The sequence below is a fragment of the Amyelois transitella genome, chromosome 3 (genome assembly GCF_032362555.1).
Source record: "Amyelois transitella isolate CPQ chromosome 3, ilAmyTran1.1, whole genome shotgun sequence".
Classification (NCBI taxonomy): Eukaryota; Metazoa; Arthropoda; class Insecta; order Lepidoptera; family Pyralidae; genus Amyelois; species Amyelois transitella.
The window spans coordinates 761870-782884 of NC_083506.1; the positions used below are offsets into that span (position 1 = coordinate 761870).

Genomic DNA, 21015 nt, shown 5'->3' on the forward strand with positions numbered 1-21015 from the left:
ACACCTACTTTTTTTTTAATGTTGCCAGCCCTATTCTCACTAATGGGACCGGTCTTCGAAATGTTTACAAACCCATCAGCTTTTGCCTTTAAAACTAGTTTTTACGAGAAACGCTACAAATTGCATGTTAACGATTTTTTGTTTACAAATAATATTTATTTCTCGTTCAGTAGGTTGCTCGGTATTTTCTTTACTTTATTTTTCAGTTTTACTTCCATGAGTTATTGGTATATCTTTCCATAGCGAGCATCGAGATATTTTTCTGCAAATATTTTGTTTGTACTTTTCACAATATGCGGAAGGAATTCATCTATAACGTGGATGGGTTCCAAATTTTGATGCCGGGAACTGCACAATCAATATTTATTTACGTTTATCTTTAATTTTTTTAATTTCTGCTTTTTATAATAATTAGTCAGGTGACCTCAAGTTAAAAAAAACAAACCAAAGTCAGCAACCGACAGTGATCTACGGTCATATTGTTTAAAACTGCAATTTTCTCGAGATCTTTTCCCATCGCAACAAAGGTGGCGTTGGTGTGCGGAAGCGCGATCATTTTCCGCGTCCATGCGCGCGCGCCGCTAACTGTTAACGTTAAAGATGGCCGCCACGCCTCCGTCTGTTGCTTTATGACTGGAGTTCATACAAGTTAAGAACGTCTTACAAGTATAATCGTAAATTGGTAAAGGCAGAGTGCTGAGCTAAGAAAATGCCATAGCATTCATAGCATCATAATGTGAAAGTAGATATAGTGACAGGAATAAAACAAAATACATACATACATACGATTAATCACATTTATATCCCTTGCTGCATAGACAGAGCCAACAGTCTCGCAAAGAGTGATAGGCCACGTTCAGCTGTTCGGCTTAGTGACAGCTAGCTTTGTTGGAAGCGGTAGTAGTTATTATTAGATTTAAGTGATGTGACGTCAATAAGTGATATCTTGTATCCCATTTTGAAAATAAATCTGGTATATTGATTTATATTATATTGATGAAAGTACCTTGATCAAATAGGTGAGGTCAGGTCAAGAGTATCAACCGATGAGTTTGTATTATGCGATTACTAAAGTGGATGTAGGTAAAAAAATCACCTTCCGCCATTGCCTGGAAAAGTTTTAAGTAACCTGATGGTATGTTCTTTGGCTCAATGAACTCGCACGTCATGCGCCGAGTCCACTCGCCCAGTGTGAACAACTTAATGACGGCCACGCCAGCTGTTCCTGTGAGAGTACTCTTAGATCTCAATGCGCATTGTAAATGGACTTGCAGAAAATCATGAAGGATGACTCTTCCATTATGAAGACTATGGGTGGTCTGGTATTTAACGGTTTCAAATCGGTCATTAAGAGCGTCTGTGGTCGAATTGGTAAGGAGCACGACTAAAATGCGTGTGGCGCAAAAAGGCACCGGTTCGAATCCAACCTCGGCCATGTACCAATGACTATTTTCGAAGTTATGTTACATTAGTTTGAATACTAACCGATGCTCTTACGGTGAGGGAAAACATTGTGAGGAAACCTGCACATTCAGGCAACTAGATGTTGTAACCATGATCGATCAAATACGGGTTAGGTTCCCCCCTGCTAAGGTTGCGGAGGTCAGACGGGAGTCGCTTCGTGTAAAAGCCTGAGTCATCCAATCCAGGACGCATAGTCAAAAGCATACCTCAGGCTCCTCTCCAGAGTATTAAGGATGCAACTGGGACTAAATACAAGGAGGAAGAAGAAGATCAGTTATTAAAAAGTTTGTTGTTAATTTTTATCGTATGCTTTATATTGACAGAGCATTTGTGGTCAGGCATATTGTCAGGAGATGCTAGCGAATCTGAAATAGATGCTTAACTTGAATTTTCATTGACCGAGCGAGACGTCAGCCAGGGATTTTTCAGTCATGAATATAATATTTAAAATCTGTGTACCTCAAGAGAAAAAAAGCCAAGGATCATTTCATTGTCTGCTTGTCAAGACCTTAAAAAATAATGTAGCCAATTATGACATATTCCGAATTCTATGTAGAGGTTACGGTCACAGTGATCAAAGAATGACGATACATACATACATACTCATAAAAAATATATTTTTATTTTAAACAATATATTTTTTTAATAAACATCATATTGCACGATTAGCAGACTCTTAACCAAATTTACTATTCATATTTTATTTTGTTTGGCCGTGTGAAATAAAGAATAGAACCATCTTTCCCATGGATTTCGTAAAAGCCGACTAAGGGATAGGCTTATAAACTTGGTATTCTTATTTTAGACGATGGGCCAGCGACCTGGCACTATTTGAATCTCAATTCTATCATTAAGGCGAACTGAACGCAAGGGTTAGTTCCTTTATTGTTTGCCGGTTGACTGAAAGAGATCCCTTCATAGGATAAGTCCGCCATTACAAGTGTTTTATTTCTTTTATAATTATGTGCTATTTTTATAACTGTGTAAATTTCTGTGCAATAAAAATAGTACAAACAAATAAACATAGACGTGATAATATGTATGTATGTGATTTTTTTTTTCTCTTTATTATTACATTCGAGTACATTCTGCTCATACAATGGACGGAGAAGAAAGAGAACTTATAAAGGAATTAACACAGCTGAGAAATATTTGTCAGTCGCGCAGTTTATTCCGAGCAAGGATCGTGCGCACACGCAAGTGTCCAGAGTTACGGTGTGGGAACGGCGGGCATTCAAAGGGAACAGGAGTAGTAATTAGCACCGCGGGGTGTTATAAACTGTGTGTTAATGTGACAAGCTGAGCGGCGACCCGGGTTCGGGTGCGGTGTAAGGCATAAGCGGTAGCGATTTGTTCATAAATGTATTCTCTCGTCCACGTTTCTATTCTAAGTTTGGATATTTGTGAAGTTGACGTTGTGGAAGAAAGTGCTGCAGTGCAGTTTGTTACCGCTTCTTCTGCACTGACGCCTTGGAAGCGGCAGTGAACTTAGTTTTGAGTAATTTATTTGATTTCAACCAATGTTGTGAAACAAAAATGCAATATCCCTGTGACAATTGTAATTTATCATTAAACAAATAAAAAAAATATGTGCAAATTGTCCAGGACCCCAGAAGAATTATTGTATAATACGTAAGGGTAGCTCTCCGTACGCTTGACTCATACATATATACATACATATGGTCACGTCTATATCCCTTGCGGGGTGGACAGAGCCAACAGTCTTGAAAAAACTGATAGGCCACGTTCAGCTATTTGGCTTAATAATAAAATTGAGATTCAAGTAGTGACAGGTTGCTAATCCATCGCCTAAAAAAATAATCCCAAGTTTGTAAGCCTATCCCTTATTCGCTTTTTACGACATCCATGGGAAAGAGATGGAGTGGTCCTTTTTTTATTTTCACCGATACAAGGTGTCGGGAACGACACGGTACTCTTGACATAAATAGAAAATAATAATTTATCCGTGCTAAACACTCACGTGAGACAATGCCCAATTGTTTGTCAACATACGCTTAAATCGCTTCAGCTCTCACCTTGATCATTCCGCGCGATTCTTGGTTCAAAATCTTTATTTTTACTTAGATAGCGTTTGTAGTTAGATAACAGCTTTTGTACAAGGCAGCTTAAAGGATTGGAATTCCAGAAATCCTTTTAGTCAACACACGGGCTCCTGAGGGATTTAGCTGAAACTACTCATTAAGTTTGATAAAACATTTTCTATTTAGCACTTCGGTGTATTTCTCTGGTGCGTTGATAATAAATTTACTGAAAAGACTAATGAATGGAATTCAACAGTCTCTGTATTACGATACCTACAAGTAAAGGATTTCCAAGGGAAGAGTGAATAGGCATTATTTGAGATAGCGTGTACCATCCTAAACCACACCTTGATTACTATTGATAGAGGTAAAATGTACTCAAATCTCTAATACAAAAATTATAAAACTTTAAACACTTCTGTGTTCATGTGTTCATACATATGTACATGTAGCGGGAGCGATGATTCGGCTCGACCGCCACCAAAGGGAAGATCTTCCGCCAGGCTAGGTGTTATGCCTGGGGAACCGCGGCTCCGACGATGTTGAGTCGGAGGTTGTATATATAGCTCCAATCCGTGAAATCTTTGAAATCGCGTCTTAGATTCTTCGCTGCTATTGGTCGAGCGCGTCAATTTCTTTGCGATGATTGACAGTAGTTGTTTGATTTGATGTTGTGACGAGTGGCGTAGAGATGTCGCCACAGTACTCCCCCCCAAGACCGGAGGTCTGAAGTCTTGAGATCTTGCTGTGCAATCTGTGCTTCAGTAGCTTGCAAGTGCCAGTTGTCTTCCAGTGAGTCGGAAGTTGCTCGAAGTCCTAGTGAGTCAGGAGTGAGCCGTTGCGTTGCTCGTAGTCTGCGGTGAGTCGAGACAGTAGAGAGCGAAGTCGACTTGTTGGCGCCGGGAGAAATCGTGCAGAGCTGCCACGCTGGAGAGAAGAGCGGCCGTCGAAGAGATCCAGGCGTGGGCTGCGATAGATGCGTCGGTCGCTGAAGTCGATGAGAGTGAGTGCGGGTGGAGACAGGACCAGGAAGCTCGGTGAGTCGGCTGCGATGGACCTGCTGCGATACCCAGTTGCTGGCTTGCTGTGAGACTGCTTGCAGAGTGAGGAGTGATGCTGAGAATTGGAGTTGATGATGATGGAGAAGGTTGCTTCCAATCACGTCGGGGTCACCAATGTAGCGGGAGCTATGATTCGGCTCGACCGCCACCAAAGGGAAGATCTTCCGCCAGGCTAGGTGTTATGCCTGGGGAACCGCGGCTCCGACGATGTTGTGTCGGAGTTTGTATATATAGCTCCAATCCATGAAATCTTTGAAATCGCGTCTTAGATTCTTCGCTGCTATTGGTTGAGCGCGTCAATTTCTTCGCGATGATTGACAGTTGTTGTTTGATTTGATGTTTGTGGCGAATGGCGTAGAGATGTCGCCACATACATATAGTTATCATCAAATGACAGACATCCGTGCCGTGTGGTTCCCGGCACCAATTTAGAAAAGAATAGGATTAGTCCATCTCTTTCCCTTGGTTTTCGTAAAAGGTGACTAAAGGATAGGCTTATAAACTTGGGATTATTCTTATAGGGGATGGGCTAGCAACGTGTTGCTATTTGAATTTCAATTCTATCATTAAGCAAAACAGCTGAACGTGGTCTGTCAGTCTTTTAAGACTGCTGGCTCTGTCTACCCCGCAAGGGATATAGAAATTATATGAATGAATATTAATCTGACAGATATCCTCAACAGCTTGGTTCAAAGATCGGAGATTTATTAATCTAATATATTTAAACGAGCAATTCTTAAAAACCGCGTTTTAAGAAACTATATCAGCGCTATTTCTGGTAGACCGAGCAAAGCTCGGTCAACCGGGTACTTTATTTAAAACAAAAATAAAATGTACAAAGGGCGGACTTAATTCCGTTTTTTTTTATTTGTGCCGGGAACTACACGGGTCCACTACTTAACCAAGGTCATTTGACGAGGTACACCCGCAGGATATAAAGGAAGAGAGGAATACCTACTGCGTAATCTACTACATTCTTGAAAAGCATACCTTTGAAACCAGAAACGTTATTAAAGAAGACATGATGAAGTCGTAAAACGTATAATGTTGCCAGCTGCGTTATGTGGAATTGTGGACGGCAACATTTTTGTAACGAACGAAAAATGTTTATAACTATAAAAAAAAATCGTTTTTATGTATGTTTTTTTATTGAGATAAAATCAACTGGATATAAAAGTATAACATAATCGAATATCCACCACTATTGGGAATATGCCATCTTACATTCATACATATAATATATTCAAGTATATATCCCTTGCGGGGTAGACAGAGCTAACAGTCTTGAAAAGACTGAAGTGAACTAGTAAATCACTTTAGTTAATTTATGAAAGTTCTTCAAATAGTAAGCCCAAATGGCGTACTTAAGTCCTTAAAGCGGACGCGAAAAACTATCGTTGTCCCGTTTCACGTCATAATAAAAAGCGAAACAGCGATAGTTTTATGCGCGATAAAAAAAGCGACGCGCGTGACTCTCTACGGGGACAAGATGTATACTGAACAGTCAGAAGTATTTTACAAAGTCAGCCAATCTATACTAATATTATGAAGCTGAAGAGTTTGTTTGTTTGTTTAAACGCGCTAATCTCAGGAACTACTGGTTCGAATTGAAAAAATATTTTTGCGTTGAATTGAACATTTATCGAGGAAGGCTTTAGGCTATAATAGATCACGGTGCAACTATAAGGAGCAAAGAAATAATGGAATATGTGTAAAAAACGGGGAAAATTATTCATCCTTGAGGGCTTCAATGATGCCCAAAATAACTATTCCACGCGGACGAACTCGCGGGCACAGCTAGTGTATTATGATCATGATTGATAAACACCTACCGCCGATTACCGACCGCTCCGATGATTCATACTCGATAAACGATATCCGATCATAAATCGATATTTATTACGTCAAGGGATATAAATCATGGATAATTGTCCTCCAACCTAGTCGGTATGAGAACATCCAACTCATTCAAGCAACTGGATTCGTAACCATGTGATTTTATGGGTTATGTTCCCGACCAAGATTCGTCCAGATAATTCTTAGGTCTATTGTAGAAGAATGGAGGCATAAATAAATAATGGAGGAGATAAATAAATAAATAAATATATAGGGGCAAATTACACAGATTGAGTTAGCCTCGAAGTAAGTTCGAGGACTTGTGTTACGAGACACTAACTCAACGATACTATATTTTATAATAAATAGATAAACATCCAAGACCCAGGCCAATCAGAGAAAGTTCGTTTCTCATCATACTTTGGCCGGTATTCGAACCCGGGACCTCCATTGACACAGACAAGCGCACTACCGCTGCGCCACAGAGGCCGACTACTAAAGTAATATTCTTGAAATTTTGCGTAGGTACATATAATTGAGAGTCTGGAGAAGGACAAATGATACTATTCATACCGGTGAAGACTAAAGCTCCCGTTTATAATAAATACTTATATAGATAAACATTCAAGACCCAGGACAATAAGAGGAAGTTCGTTTCTCATCATGCCCTGGCCGGGATTCGAACCCGGGACCTCCGATTTCACAGACAAGCGCACTACCGCTGCGCCACAGAGGCCGTCATTGGACTGAAAGATCCTTATCATTATAGTCTGCGGCTAGGGTCTGCGCAGTAGTGGGAATTTCGGAGTAAAAAGTAATTGTTTGTTTGTTTGTAAACTCTTTATTACACAAATTAGAAAATAGCCATTGGATTTAGAAGAGTATGTACAACGTCGGACTTATCCCGATTGGGATTTCTTCCAGTCAACCATAATATAAATGAAAATCCGTAAAAGGCAGCGCACATACTTTGTAAATTATTACAGATTTTTCGCGTGTAGGTAATAAATTTCATCAAAATTCGTCCAGTAGATTTTACAGATTTATCCGTTACGAGGTAGACAGAGGCAATCGCCACAATGGCTTGATGGAAATTCATATAATACCTACATATTTCGTACGATAAGTTGAATGAGAGAGCTAAGGAGAAACTGTATATCGTCGGACTAAACACATCTGATGTCCACGCCATTTTGTATTCTAGGGTTGCCAATTAAAAGTTAATGAAAATCATCTTTTCTGCCACTAATTATAAGATATTTCTGCAATTTTAAATACTTAATGCATCAAAAATTGCAAAAAATATACCAATTATTAATTTCGATTTATTTTATTAATCGATAATCGATTTATAATATTTCTAGCGAACCCCAGGGTTTGAAGACATAATATTATAACCGGGACTATGCAAATATTAAAAGAGTGTAATTATTCATTACTTACCTAGGTACCAAGTTATTGTTGAATCTAGAAATCTCTTATATTAAATTAGAAAGCGACAATTAGCAAGGGGCATGACGACCGCTGCGTCGATGGTCCCCTGCATCAATATTCATTCTTGGTTAACATCAGCTTTCTAATCCTCAGGAGGTGGTCTTAATAATACTGAAAGGCCACATTCGGGTGGCTTAATAATAGAATTGAGATTTAAGTGCCGTGTGGTTCCTGGCACCAATAGAAAACAGAATAGGACTATTATGCCCAAAATAACTATTCCACGTGGACGAAATCGCGGGCACAGCTAGTAGGGGATAAGAACAGGGTTATATGTTTGTGTGTGCCGTGTGGTTCCCGGCACCAATACAAAAAAGAATAGGACCACTCCATCTCTTTCCTATGGATGTCGTAAAAGGCGACTAAGGAATAGGCTTACAAACTTGGGATTCTTTTTAGGCGATGGGCTAGCAACCTGTCACTATTTGAATCTCAATTCTATCATTAAGCCAAATAGCTAAACATGGCCATTCAGTCTTTTCAAGACAATTGGCTCTGTCTACTCCGCAATGGATATAGACGTGACCATATGTATGTATGTTATATGTTTGTATGTGACAGCCCTCACAGTTGAAGGCAAAAGTGCATTGCGATGGCGCATAATTTCTCCCGCGCGATGGACTCGGGCACTTTCTTTATGGTAATCGGCGCCTGCGCACGCGTCGCCCCGGATTCGATCCCGGAAGGCTCGGCAACAGGTGCTTAAAGTGATTGATACACTGTTAACTCTTAGTTGTGTACTATGTCTTTTTAAGGTTTTACATTAAAAGAAAAAAAAGGAAAAATTTTTGTTAATATATTGCGTGCCATTACTTTTGCCGATTTTTCATTGGATAGCTAATGAATGGCTTTCTTTTTAAAGAATTATTTTAACCCTTTTAATGATTTTTATTATTCTCCTCAAATTAAGCTTTATGATTTTTATTTATTTAAACTTTATTGTATTATACAAAATACAAATGTATAATTTATATTATATATTTATATATTGGCGGACTTAATGCTAGAAAAATTATGACCTTGTAAAATTTAAGTAAATTTAGGTTCCTTTTTGAACCAGAATTACATCAATCAACCTTAATTTTCTGAAGAAGTCTTTTAAAACATGTTTGTTTACATCTAAATCACGTATATATGACTGCAATAAATCAATCTTTATAACAATTTTATATGAAATAAAAAAAAAATATATATATATAAAAATTATTATTTATTTATTTAATGAAAAATGAAAATGCATTTATTTCTTTAATGTGGGGTACAAATTAAATTCTGCCTAATTGTTGTGCCCGACAAAGCTCATATTTTTACTTTTAATTTTTGTCTCCTAGTAATCTTATAATAACTCCATCTCTTTCCCATGGATGTCGTAAAAATAACTAAGGGATAGGCTTACAAACTTGGTATTCTTCTTTAGATTGGCTAGCAACCTGTCACTATTTGAATCTCAATTCTATCATTAAGCCAAGTAGCTGAACGTGGCCATTCAGTCTTTTCAAGACTGTTGGCTCTGTCTACCCCGCAAGGGATATAGACGTGACCATATGTATGTAAACTTATAGAATGCGATAAATGATTGAATATTGAGTATATTCTCTTGAGAAATGGTTGTGATCCTTCCTGGTACCCTGCTGGGAGACCCAAGTAGCAGCAGCTGACAATTTAATCTCAACGCTGCTTCATCAATAAAACTAACTACATTGCTATAGTACTTGTAACAACATTAAAACAGAACAAGAACTCTTATATTATTCTTGTAGAACGTAACTTAGAACTGGTTTTGTTGTAAGATATTGTTCAGAGTCCGTTATGTCGATAGGTATTAAGTCTTCTGATATTATTTATCTATACTAATATTATAAAGCCGAAGAGTTTGTTTGTTTGAATGCGCTAATTTCAGGAACTACTGGTTAGAATTGAAAAATTATGTTAATCTATAATAATATTATAAAGGCGAAGAGTTTGTTTGTTTATTTGAACGCGCTTATTTCAGGAACTACTGGTTCAAATTGAAAAATTATTTTTGTGTTGATTAGACCATTTATCAAGGAAGGCTTTAGGCTATATAACATCATGCTGCAACTATTAGGAGCGAATAAATAATGGAAAATGTGAAAAAACGGGGTAAAATATTAATCATCATGCATCATGAGGGCTGCAATGTTGCCCAAAATAACTATTCCACGCGGACGAAGTCGCGGGCACAGCTAGTAATAAGATATGTAGATATAAATAAAATCATAAAATACTGTGCCGAATTTGACGCAGTTTTAGCACAGCAATTGACTTTCAGGCTTTATATTTTATAAGCTTTTCCCTCACCGTAAGAGCATTGGTTGGCACTCAAACAATAGGGAACCGGACAACTTTTCAGATTGTGTTTAAAAGTAATCTTTATTTATTTATATAATCAATACCAATTCTATTATTAAGCCAAACAGCGGAACGTGGCCTATCAGTCTTTTTATGGCTGTTGGCTCTGTCTACCCCGCAAGGGATATAGAAGTGATTAAATGTATGACCATAGAAAGTATTATCCTTTATTTCCTACAAACCAGTACGGAGTGCAGTCGCGAAGGTCACCCGCTGTGGGTCAAGGTCGGCTGCGCGCGCGCAGCATGACGTATTGTTTTGTCGTCAATTATGTCGCTCAATTTGTATGCACATGCTGATGTATGGCTTTCCTTATAAGAATATTAAGTTGATGGTGAAAAGGTGACAATGATCTTAGGGATTTTTTTTAAATAGGTAAAAATTAACCCGGATAAAATATGGAATACTTAACATTTAAATAGTTTACTTACGTTTTTAAATATACAAAATAACTGGTCTGGTTTTAAAGTCGGACAAAAACAAAAAAAACATATACATCAAAACAAATACTGACTGTTTAAATAAATGAATTCGGGACAAATTACATAGATTGAGTTAAGCCCGAAGTAAGTTCGAAAGTAGTGGTATGGAAATACTAATTCAACGAAACCATGTTTTTTCTTACACACTAAAATAATACTTAAGTAATAACATTTATCTTATTCTGGCTCGAGACTTGCTGAGATGGAGAAATTAATAAAAGCCTCTAATTAAACCCTTATGAATATTCCACTTGCACCTATAAATTTTATTTTAGTAGGTCTATTACAAACCATAATTTCAATAAAAACTTAATTCTAAAATTTAATGAATCTATAAACTCGAAAAAAATGTTTTAATTTTACGAAGAATATTTGAAATAGTATCATAATCGTAACTTCGAGGATTTTATCACTTATCTCTCGTAAAATCTATTAAAAAAAAAAACAATTAAACAACAAACATTTTTAAGCCGCTTTCTCTTCGTAATTTTGTATTTTGGTAAAGTTATAAGGCAGAGTGGTCGAGTTGATAGAACGAGTAGATATTAAGATTAAGTTTAAGTCCTTCATCTTACTATCATTTAATAGCAATAAGTTTTAAATTAAATCATTCATTTTGGAACTATGGTAACTACAATACAATATAATTATATATAATATAATTGGTACTCGCCCAATGTGAACATGTTTGGCGACATAAATTATGGAAATTAAGGTGGGGTGCCTCACACGACGCCGGCTAACGAACCGAGATATAGAGCCAGCCGGGAGGCACGGCTAGTGAAGGGCCAATTGAAAAATATGTGATGGTAATACGTTATCTGTGGGAATTTATTGATTTGTTACAATGACAATATATTAATCAATTTTAATCTCTATAACGTTGTTGGGTATCAATGTTACTTCAACTGTTGTTACATGTTTTGTTTAACCGGTAATATTTTTTTTATTGATGATACATATAGTTTATGTATGTATTTTAACGCGAATCATCGAATTGTGCCGTGTGGTTCCCGGCACCAGTAAAAAAAGAATAGGACGACTCCTTCTCTTTCCCATGGATGTCGTAAAAGGCGATTAAGGGATAGGCTTATAAACATGGGATTCTTCTTTTAGGCGATGGGCTACTAGCAACCTGTCACTATTTGAATCTCAATTCTATCATTAAGCCAAATAGCTGAACGTGGCCATTCAGTCTTTTCAAGACTGTTGGCTCTGTCTACCCCGCAAGGGATATAGACGTGACCATATGTATGTATGTACGCCTACAATAAAATTCGTTAATTTTCCAATATCTTCAAAGAATCGATAGCGTCAAGCCTGCTTTGGTCTTTTTTAGTCCCATAGTTACTGGTACTTGTAGTCAATTTAATCTTTAACTCTATGGTTCGTATACATGGCGGATACGTGTAGGTATGTATGTGATACATGGATCTCGACAATTAATTTCCTTAATGGGGGAAAGTTAAACACCGGCTTAGAGCGTCCCATAAAAATGACTAACGACTTTCAAAGCTCTGCCACTTATAAAAACTCCGGGATATTATCCCGAACATGTAATTGGTCGATTTGAGGTGGTAATAGAAATCTTTAATAGTTATTGGGTAATTTGTTACCATTAATGTTTTATTTTATTTTTCAAACGTCGGAGATATTAAAAAGGATATTTTTTCTTTAGAATAGAATAGATTTATTATCAAAATTGGATACAAGGTATCACTTATTGACGTCACATCACTTAAATCTAATTATAATTACTACCGCTTCCAAAGCGCATGTGTAGAAGTAGCGGCGGAACAAACTACACTGCAGCATTTTCATCGGACGTCAATTTACAAATATAGATCACTTAAATCTAATTTCGGTTAAGTATTAAAAGAAATGTCAGTTGTACCCGGCACTCAGTTGCAACGGAGAACTATGAGAAATGGAACTGACTAATCAAATTATTCTAAAAAACAACCTAAATTAAATATGCGTTTGCAATAATTTCACAATTCATTTCTGAAATAAGGTTCTAATCTTCTCTACTTGAAAACCATTGGGCACAAAGACCAAATAAAAAAAAATACACACATACATACATAAAATCACGCCTTTTCCGGAGGGGTAGGCAGAGACAAAAAATCCGTACTTGCTAATTTACAATTTGAATAGGACCACTCCATCTCGTTCCCATGGATGTCGTAAAAGGCGACTAAGGGAAAGGCATATAAACTTGGGATTCCTCTTTTAGCCAATGGGCTAGCAACCCGTCACTATTTGAATCTCAATTCTATCATTAAGCCGAACAGCTCTGTCTACACCGTAAGGGATATAGACGTGATGATATGTATGTATATATATATAATATATATATATATATAAAAAGGCTTCCTTCCGACTTTCCACGTTCAGCTTTTGGCTCGATGAAATAATTGAGTTTCAAAAAGTGACAGGTTGCTAGCCCGTCGCCTAAAAGAAGAATCCCAAGTTTATAAGCCTAAAAAAATTCCAAAATCCGTACCACTAAATTAACAATTTGTTTGTTACAGATGAGCCTCGATTCGTAGCAGCGGCATGGGGCAAGCGGGCAGCCATCCCGCAGGCGCGGTCCCGCCGCGGGCCCGCCGCGCTAACACGCTGCCGCACGAGCCGCCGCGTCACGCACCTAAGGTGAACTTCTAGAAAGCAACTGTTTGCGTAGAAAGAACAAGAACGGTAGGCTATAAGTTTCGAACTTTGGACGCTAGCGAGGCTGGAAGCCGTGTTTCTTTTTAAACTATCCAAAAAATCCAATATTACTAAACCGTTTTTGATGGAGTTAATGGAATCTTAGAGGTACACGATTTTCTAAATCGGATACCTAATGGTTAAAGGTCCACTTCCTATTGGTGCCGTGTGGTTCCCGGCACCAATAGATAAAAAAAATAGGAACACTCCATATCTTCCCCAAGGGTGTCGTAAAAGCCGTCTAACGGATAGGCTAAAGCACAATCCCAAGTATATAACTTGAGACTCTTCTTTTAAGAAACGGGCTAGCAACCTGTCACTATATGAATCTCGATTCTATCATTAAGATAAACAGCTAAACGTCGCCTATTGGCTTTTCGAGACTGTGACGTGATTATATGTATGTATGTATGTCTTCTTCCACGTCAATACTGATGAAGGGATCATGGTAAATAAAATATTTTAATAAAAGAACATATGTTCATCTAACAATTCTGACATTTCAGGTGTTGCCATCACTACCAGAGTCTCCGCGCCTGCGCAGCACAGACAACGGAGCTATTCTGCAGTCCGGAGGCACTATCAGTGGCAGGAGACCCACGGCTGCACTTCATGACACCAGGGTCCCCCATGGGCATGTGGTAAATCATCTCTTACATGCATTTGAAAATCTTAATGCGCTCGCGGCTCAAAGCGATGCAAAACATTAACTGAACTAGAATTTTAAAAAACAATATGGTATAAGTGCCGTGTGGTTCCCGGCACCATTACAAAAAAGAATAGGACCACTCCATCTCTTTCCCATGGATGTCGTAAAAGGCGACTAAGGGATAGGTTTATAAACTTAGGATTCCTCTTTTAGGCGATGGGCTAGCAAGCTGTCACTATTTGAATCTCAGTTCTATCATTAAGCCAAATAGCTGAACGTGGCCATTCAGTCTTTTCAAGACTGTTGGCTCTGTCTACCCCGCAAGGGATATAGACGTGACCATATGTATGTATGTAATATGGTATAAGCGACAGGCAAAAGATAGAATAATAAATATATGTATACTAGACAAATTACACAGATTGAGTTAGCCTCGAAGTAAGTTCGAAACTTGAGTTACGAGATACTTACTCAACGATACTATATTTTATAATAAATACTTATGTAGATAAACAGCCAAGACCCAGGCCAATCAGAGAAAGTTCGTTTCTCATCATGTCCTGACCGGGATTCGAACCCGGGACCTCCGGTGTAACAGACAAGCGTATTACCGCTGCGCCACAGAGGCCACACAGAATAAACAAAAATATATTTAAAGTTATAATTTTTTAACCCAAACATCTGAAGGACATAAAAACTAAGATAACTTTTTCTAATAATAAGAAGAACATATTTGAACATACATACATACATATAAATATGGTCACGTCTATATCCCTTGCGGGGTAGACAGAGCCAACAGTCTTGAAAAGACTGAATGGCCACGTTCAGCTATTTGACTTAATGATAGAATTGAGATTCAAATAGTGACAGGTTGAGAGCCCATCGCCTAAAAAAGGATCCCAAGTTTGTAAGCCTATCCCTTAGTCGCCTTTTACGACATCCATGGGAAGGAGATGGAGTGGTACTATTCTTTTTTGTATTGGTGCCGGGAACCACACGGCAATATATTATATATTTTCGCATAACGGCATATTTGAAAGAACTAACATTTACATTCTTATTGGTTCACAGCATTCAAACGTGTTCCGTTCTCGATCAGCTGGGGCTGGCGGGGAAATTGGTGACAGCCGATCAAGGGAACGAGACCCGCTGCACAGATCACACACTAACCTGGATTTGAGGCTAAATGATGGTATGAATGGTGTTAATGATGAGGTAGCATACGTTAATGATTCATAGAGTGATGATTCTGATTCTGTGTTAAATGAAATGCAAAAGAATAATGAAATGAAATTAAATATTCTTTATTTAATTGAAACATGGTACAAATGGGGGTGAGATATATAGAAAGAAAGAAAGAAAAATATTTTATTTGATATCACAAACTTAACTATACTACATAAGTAACAGGATTTTACAATTAGTGCGTTTTTGTGAATATCAAAAAGGCTTCCTCTCAGCATAATGTTGCGGTGGTAACCACAACGCTGGTCTTCCTAGGACACCTTTTTAAAAATTAAAATTATGTAAAAAATTACATCTTACATGTTCCGCCAGAAGTATAGCATGTATGGCAATAAATGATCAGTCTTGTACCTATAATAGATTTATCACATAGTTTTGTTTAATATAATAAACATTAAAATTCTAAAAATACGTCTGTTTTTTCAGGTTCAAGTTTAAACAAGAGGTTCGGGTCTGAACCAGATCTAAGGCTGGAAGAAGAGCCTCAGAAACCGAAATGTAACAAACATTTCCGTAAAAAATATCGGGCGCCTCCTCCTCCAACACATGAGGTAAGACATTGTGTGGACTTCGTTGATAATGTAACATATATCTCTTAAACTTTTATAAATTAAGGTTTTTCGTGTAACATAAACACTTAAGTCAATGTATAACATATGGACAAACTACACAGATTGAGGTAGCCTTGGAGTCAGTTCGAGACTTGTGTTACGAGATAATAACTCAACGATACTATATTTTTAAATATCCACTTATATAGATCCAAGACCCAGGCTTATCAGAGAAAGTTACGTAAAAGAACGCAATATAAAGGTGTGTTTTTGATTTCAGAACTACGAAGGTTCTTCGCCAGATTCCAGTGAAGGAAACGCGAGAGAACCGCAAAGAAAGTTACGTCTCTTCAAGACGAGAAACGAAACCAAAAAGATGAACGGACACTTTGATCCCAAACTATCAGCTTATAGAAGTGGGGCCGTAGAATACAAATCACTTGATTTAAATGATAATCAAGCGTTCGAAAGGAGATACAGGTCACCTTGTAAAGATAAGGAACAACATCTCAAATACCCTGATACTAGTGATATGATACAAACCACAAAATCTTTAAAAAGAGAAGAGCGATTACTTCATACAAAACAGGAACTTAAAAAGACAAGGATAGACAGAGTTAGTGGATGTCGAGCGAAAATGTCAAAATCAAACGAACAAAGCGAAGCGTGGAAAACGCCACTATTAAATAGAAATTTCAGATATTCTGAAAGATTCAAGAAGGAAGATAATGAAGTGCCACAATTGAGGAGAGAAAAGACTTTTGACTCTTTGCTTCCGAGTGAAAAAGAAAGTGAATCTCCAAGAACCACACACGAGAGCAGAATGAAATCTTTAGGAGATCAGCTAAAAGTAAGCCGACTTACTCCTACAACGGAGAGTAATAAGCCTTTGAGAAAATCTCTTCCATCACTATTGGCTAAGAGTAGTGACGAAAAAGACGAATTTCAGGCAGAACTTAAAAAGGCTACAAGTAGGATAAGAAAAGAAGTAGGAAGTAAAGTTAATAATGTAAGTGAAAACAAAACTAGTCAAAACGATAAAACGAGCGTACACAAACCACACCCAACGAAATCAGTAATCCAGAGCAGAGAGTCTAGTCTTAAAACAAATGTTAATAACAAGCCTGATAAGACAGCGTTAAGCAGAAGACCTTTGAGTCGACTGAATGAAACCAAATCAAAACCGACCATTCAACAAACTAATGCTAAAAATAATAATGTAGCAGTCAGTAGATATAAGTTTAACAGCAAAGAAAATAACAGGGCAATACCTGATCGAGGGCAAGCATCAGGGAAAGAATCGACGCCTGAACACTCACCTACAAGGGTCAAAGATCCACCAACTACAAGGCCAACGGAAGCTCTACCAGAGAAGTAAATCACTTTTGTACATAATTTTATTTCAAAAATAATTATTTTTTTAGCTGACATTAAATTTCTATCATTGTATCATTCCTTTACACACAAGTAGTGAAACCAGGTATCCTAAAACTTCAAACGTGAGTTTATTAAGCCTCAGTCAAAGGTTGTTACACGATTAATACTATTGAAATTTCATATTTTTCAGGAAGACGGCTGCGCCATCGAAGCAATTTTACTTCGGCATGATCGAGAGCAAGCAGGCGGAGCCTCGGGATCATCTGAAGGACTTCCCAGGACTCGGGAGCCCCATCATCGAGGAAATCAGTAACTTCCATCTCATTGAAAAGAAACTGTTGGGCTACCACGACGAAGATGATGAATTTGAAAAATTCAACGCTCAGCTGAAAGAGAACTGCAAGGTTAAAAATTGTAAGTGTGTTTTAGACAATTTTATAATTCTTTATTGATGTTGGTCTATCAAATTTCGTTGTAATTTTTTTTTAAATTCTTCCCAAATACGGTTCACGATTGTCACAATCAGTGATTCTTTTAGTCGAAATACTAAATCTCACTCATTTCTGTTTAACTAATTAAAATATTTAGTCTTCTTACTCGTAGTACACATAAATGAGCAATGTAATGAAACATTTGGCTAAACTCAGTTGAAGTCAAAAAGAGACAAATACAATTTATTTACTAACATGTAAATTGCGTAGGCATATCCATTAGAGTGCGTAATTAAATAACACTCCCGTGGAATTTTGCAATAAAACGAGCTCTCACTGTCTGATAACATCTCAAACCTAAATGCGCAGTGATGCATCAGATGCGGTTTTCAAACTGTTGTTTAATTTCACTAATTTGATCGCCCGCTGTGTTGCGTAGTTAGTATATTCATTTAATTTTACATTTGACTAGCTGTGCCCGCGCCTTTGTCCGCGTGGAATAGTAATTTTGGGCATCATTGAAGGGTGAATAATTTTCCCCGTTTTTTTCACATATTCCATTATTTCTTTGCTCCTTATTGTTGAAACGTGATGTTATATAACCTAAAGCCTTCTTCGATAAATGTTCTATCCAACGCAAAATTATTCAATTTGAACCAGTAGTTTCTGAGATTAGCGCGTTCAAACAAACAAACACTTCAGCTTTATTATATAAGTATAGATAGTAATGAAGACAAGAGTCGAATCAATGAGAGAAGTCGGAAGGTGGACACCGTGCCCCGAAACACTTGTGTGCTGGGTGGAACACTCAGAGATGAGAGAGAGAGAGATAGTGGAGAGGACCAATCCTGAGTTACAAGAGAGAGTTACTGAGACACGGTTAAAATGTGTGTATTCAGTGAGCGTTCAAAAAAAAAGGCGAGAATTTTTTTTCTCTTTTGAAACTGCGCACAGAAAACTAATAGGCGCAAACATACAGAGTCTGGTGGAAAGGGAAATTTAAAGATACCTTTCTCAAACAATTTGACATAGAATGTGCATGAATCTTTTAAATTGTAAGTAAGACATGATATACTTAATTGGAAATCATTCATATTAAATTTATTCATGATGACAAAGTTTTGCTTATTAATTTTCTTATCACTGGAGATATATTTTAGATAGCTAGATATTTAATCCTAAAGATTGAGTATGCTTTTGTATCACGAACATCAAACTAGTATTCCTAAAGAAAATCAGGAAATTTTTTCAATTCATGCAATGTCCGACTTTTGTGCTTGTACTTTTCTTAAATTCTATTAAAATTCTTCCATATCTTTTCTATGGATGTCGTAAAAAGCGACTAAGAGTTATAAACTTGGCATTCTTCATGTAGGCGATGGGCTTAGCAACCTGTCAATACTTAAATCTCAATTCCATCATTAAGCCATATAGCTGAACATGGCCTTTCAGTCTTTCCAGGACTGCAAGCTGTGTCTTTCGCTCAAGAGATACACACGTTATTATATGATTTTTTTTATGTTATGTTAAAATTTAAATTTCTTTTTCTAGTATCATCGGAATCAGCGTTATCATCAAATGGGTCTGAAGGCGAGTCTGAAGGTTCCTTGGGCATTGCGCTGCGGTTAAGACCGACTCTACCCAAGAAACAGCCAGCTGTGCCAAGGTTCTCCCCAGCAGCTGCTTGGAGGCAGCTGGCCAGTCTGGATGCTCATTTAGCTGCAGGTATTACTCTCTCTCATCTCTGCATGTCCCTGGTTGCACACTTCACGGAAGTGTTCCGGGACCCGGGGTCCGTCTTCCAACTTTGTAAATTGTTCAAGTGATGGACACTTTTAAAAAAATGTCAAAAGTACCCGAAACCGCCGAGCTTGCATGAAGAGAGTTATGAATGTGGATGAAGCGAAGGAAGTATGCAGAGATCGTGGCAAGTAGAAAGAGGTAGTCTCTGCCTTTCCCTCCGGGAAAGAGGCGTGATTTTATGTATGTATCTTTTACGGTTTTCAACCTATGCTTCTTTTGAAAAATTGATCGATTTCGTGTGCTGTTTCGATCCTGGAGGATTGATACCCCTTTTTCGTAACACCCTGTAATAGACAATTGTTAAAATAGAATAGATTTATTTTCTAAATTGGAAACAAGGTATCACTTATTGACGTCACATCACTTAAATCTTATTATATCCACTACCGATGCTTGTTGTAGTTCTGGTTGTTAGCTTTCCAATAATCATTGATAACTAAGATAATCATCATATTAACGAATCAACTCTTTCAGAAACCCAGCCCCTGGCAGTAGAAACAAAGATGGCAGCTGAGATATCACCAGAATCGTCTCCAAGGTCGGAACAATCCGCAGACAAATCCGGCGACTCTGGGATCTCCGGGGACCATGCTCATAGCGACCATAGGGTGGACTCCCCTAGACATGTGAGTATTAACATACATACATACATATAATCACGTCTATATCCCTTGCGGGGTAGACAGAGCCATCAGTCTCGGAAAGACTGATAGGCTACTTTCAACTGTTTGGTTTAATGATAGAATTGAGATTCAAATTGTGACAGGTTGCTAGCCTATAATTATTTTTACCTTAGAGTTTAATTGAATTTAATGAAAGAATAATGTAAGAATTAATTTACATTATTCTTTCATTAAATTCAAATTACTTTTATTCTTGATCGAAACGAAAAAAAACTAAAGCTTAAAGTTTCCCAGACAATAACATTCTCGTAACTATTACTTTTAAGTAAACGTAATGTCAAATGAAGAAAAGGGCTTAAACTAAACTGCTGAATGGGTCAAAATCTTAAAGCAGATAGTTGGTAATAACGTATGAATAAGGTTCCCGACATTTTATTGGCAAAACTAAAATACACAATCAAAACAACGAACTAATAAAACTGAAAATTAAAAAACTACCAAAGAAGTAATCCCCATGCTTGGCAGCCCCAGGAGTCTCCTCCGGCCGCTTGGACGCCCCAGCAAGATCTCGGAGACAGCAGCTCCGACGGAGCTGGTGGCGCGCGGGGCCTTCTACTGCCAGGGGGCGCTGTGACATACAACCCTGGAGCACAACCTTTCAGTCTATCCCTACCAAGAGACTCGGACAGGGTGAGTATTGCCGCAGACAAATGGGACGTTAGGGGAGCGGTCGGTCGAATAAATAAACACGATTCGGAAGAACATCAAAGTGTAGATGAAAATTTAGATGGTAAAGTGACTAACATAACTAACCACTCGCCTAATCTCCCGTTTAAAGCTGAGGAGGAGTAAAGGCTTCAATGGTTTGT

The 21015-nt window shown here is 37.7% G+C and overlaps 1 protein-coding gene across 1 annotated transcript in view; it reads left to right on the forward strand.

Annotated features, from left to right (window-relative positions):
• LOC106133344 (uncharacterized) overlaps positions 1-21015 on the forward strand; it is a 140471-nt gene that overhangs the window by 78190 nt on the left and 41266 nt on the right. The window contains exons 4-12 of the mRNA XM_060950027.1: positions 13287-13407; positions 13971-14105; positions 15188-15308; positions 15788-15912; positions 16193-17286; positions 17480-17703; positions 19272-19445; positions 19998-20149; positions 20672-20836. Of these exons, the coding sequence (XP_060806010.1) occupies positions 13312-13407; positions 13971-14105; positions 15188-15308; positions 15788-15912; positions 16193-17286; positions 17480-17703; positions 19272-19445; positions 19998-20149; positions 20672-20836 (2286 nt within the window). The 5' untranslated portion in view covers positions 13287-13311. The remainder of the gene's footprint in view (positions 1-13286; positions 13408-13970; positions 14106-15187; positions 15309-15787; positions 15913-16192; positions 17287-17479; positions 17704-19271; positions 19446-19997; positions 20150-20671; positions 20837-21015) is intronic.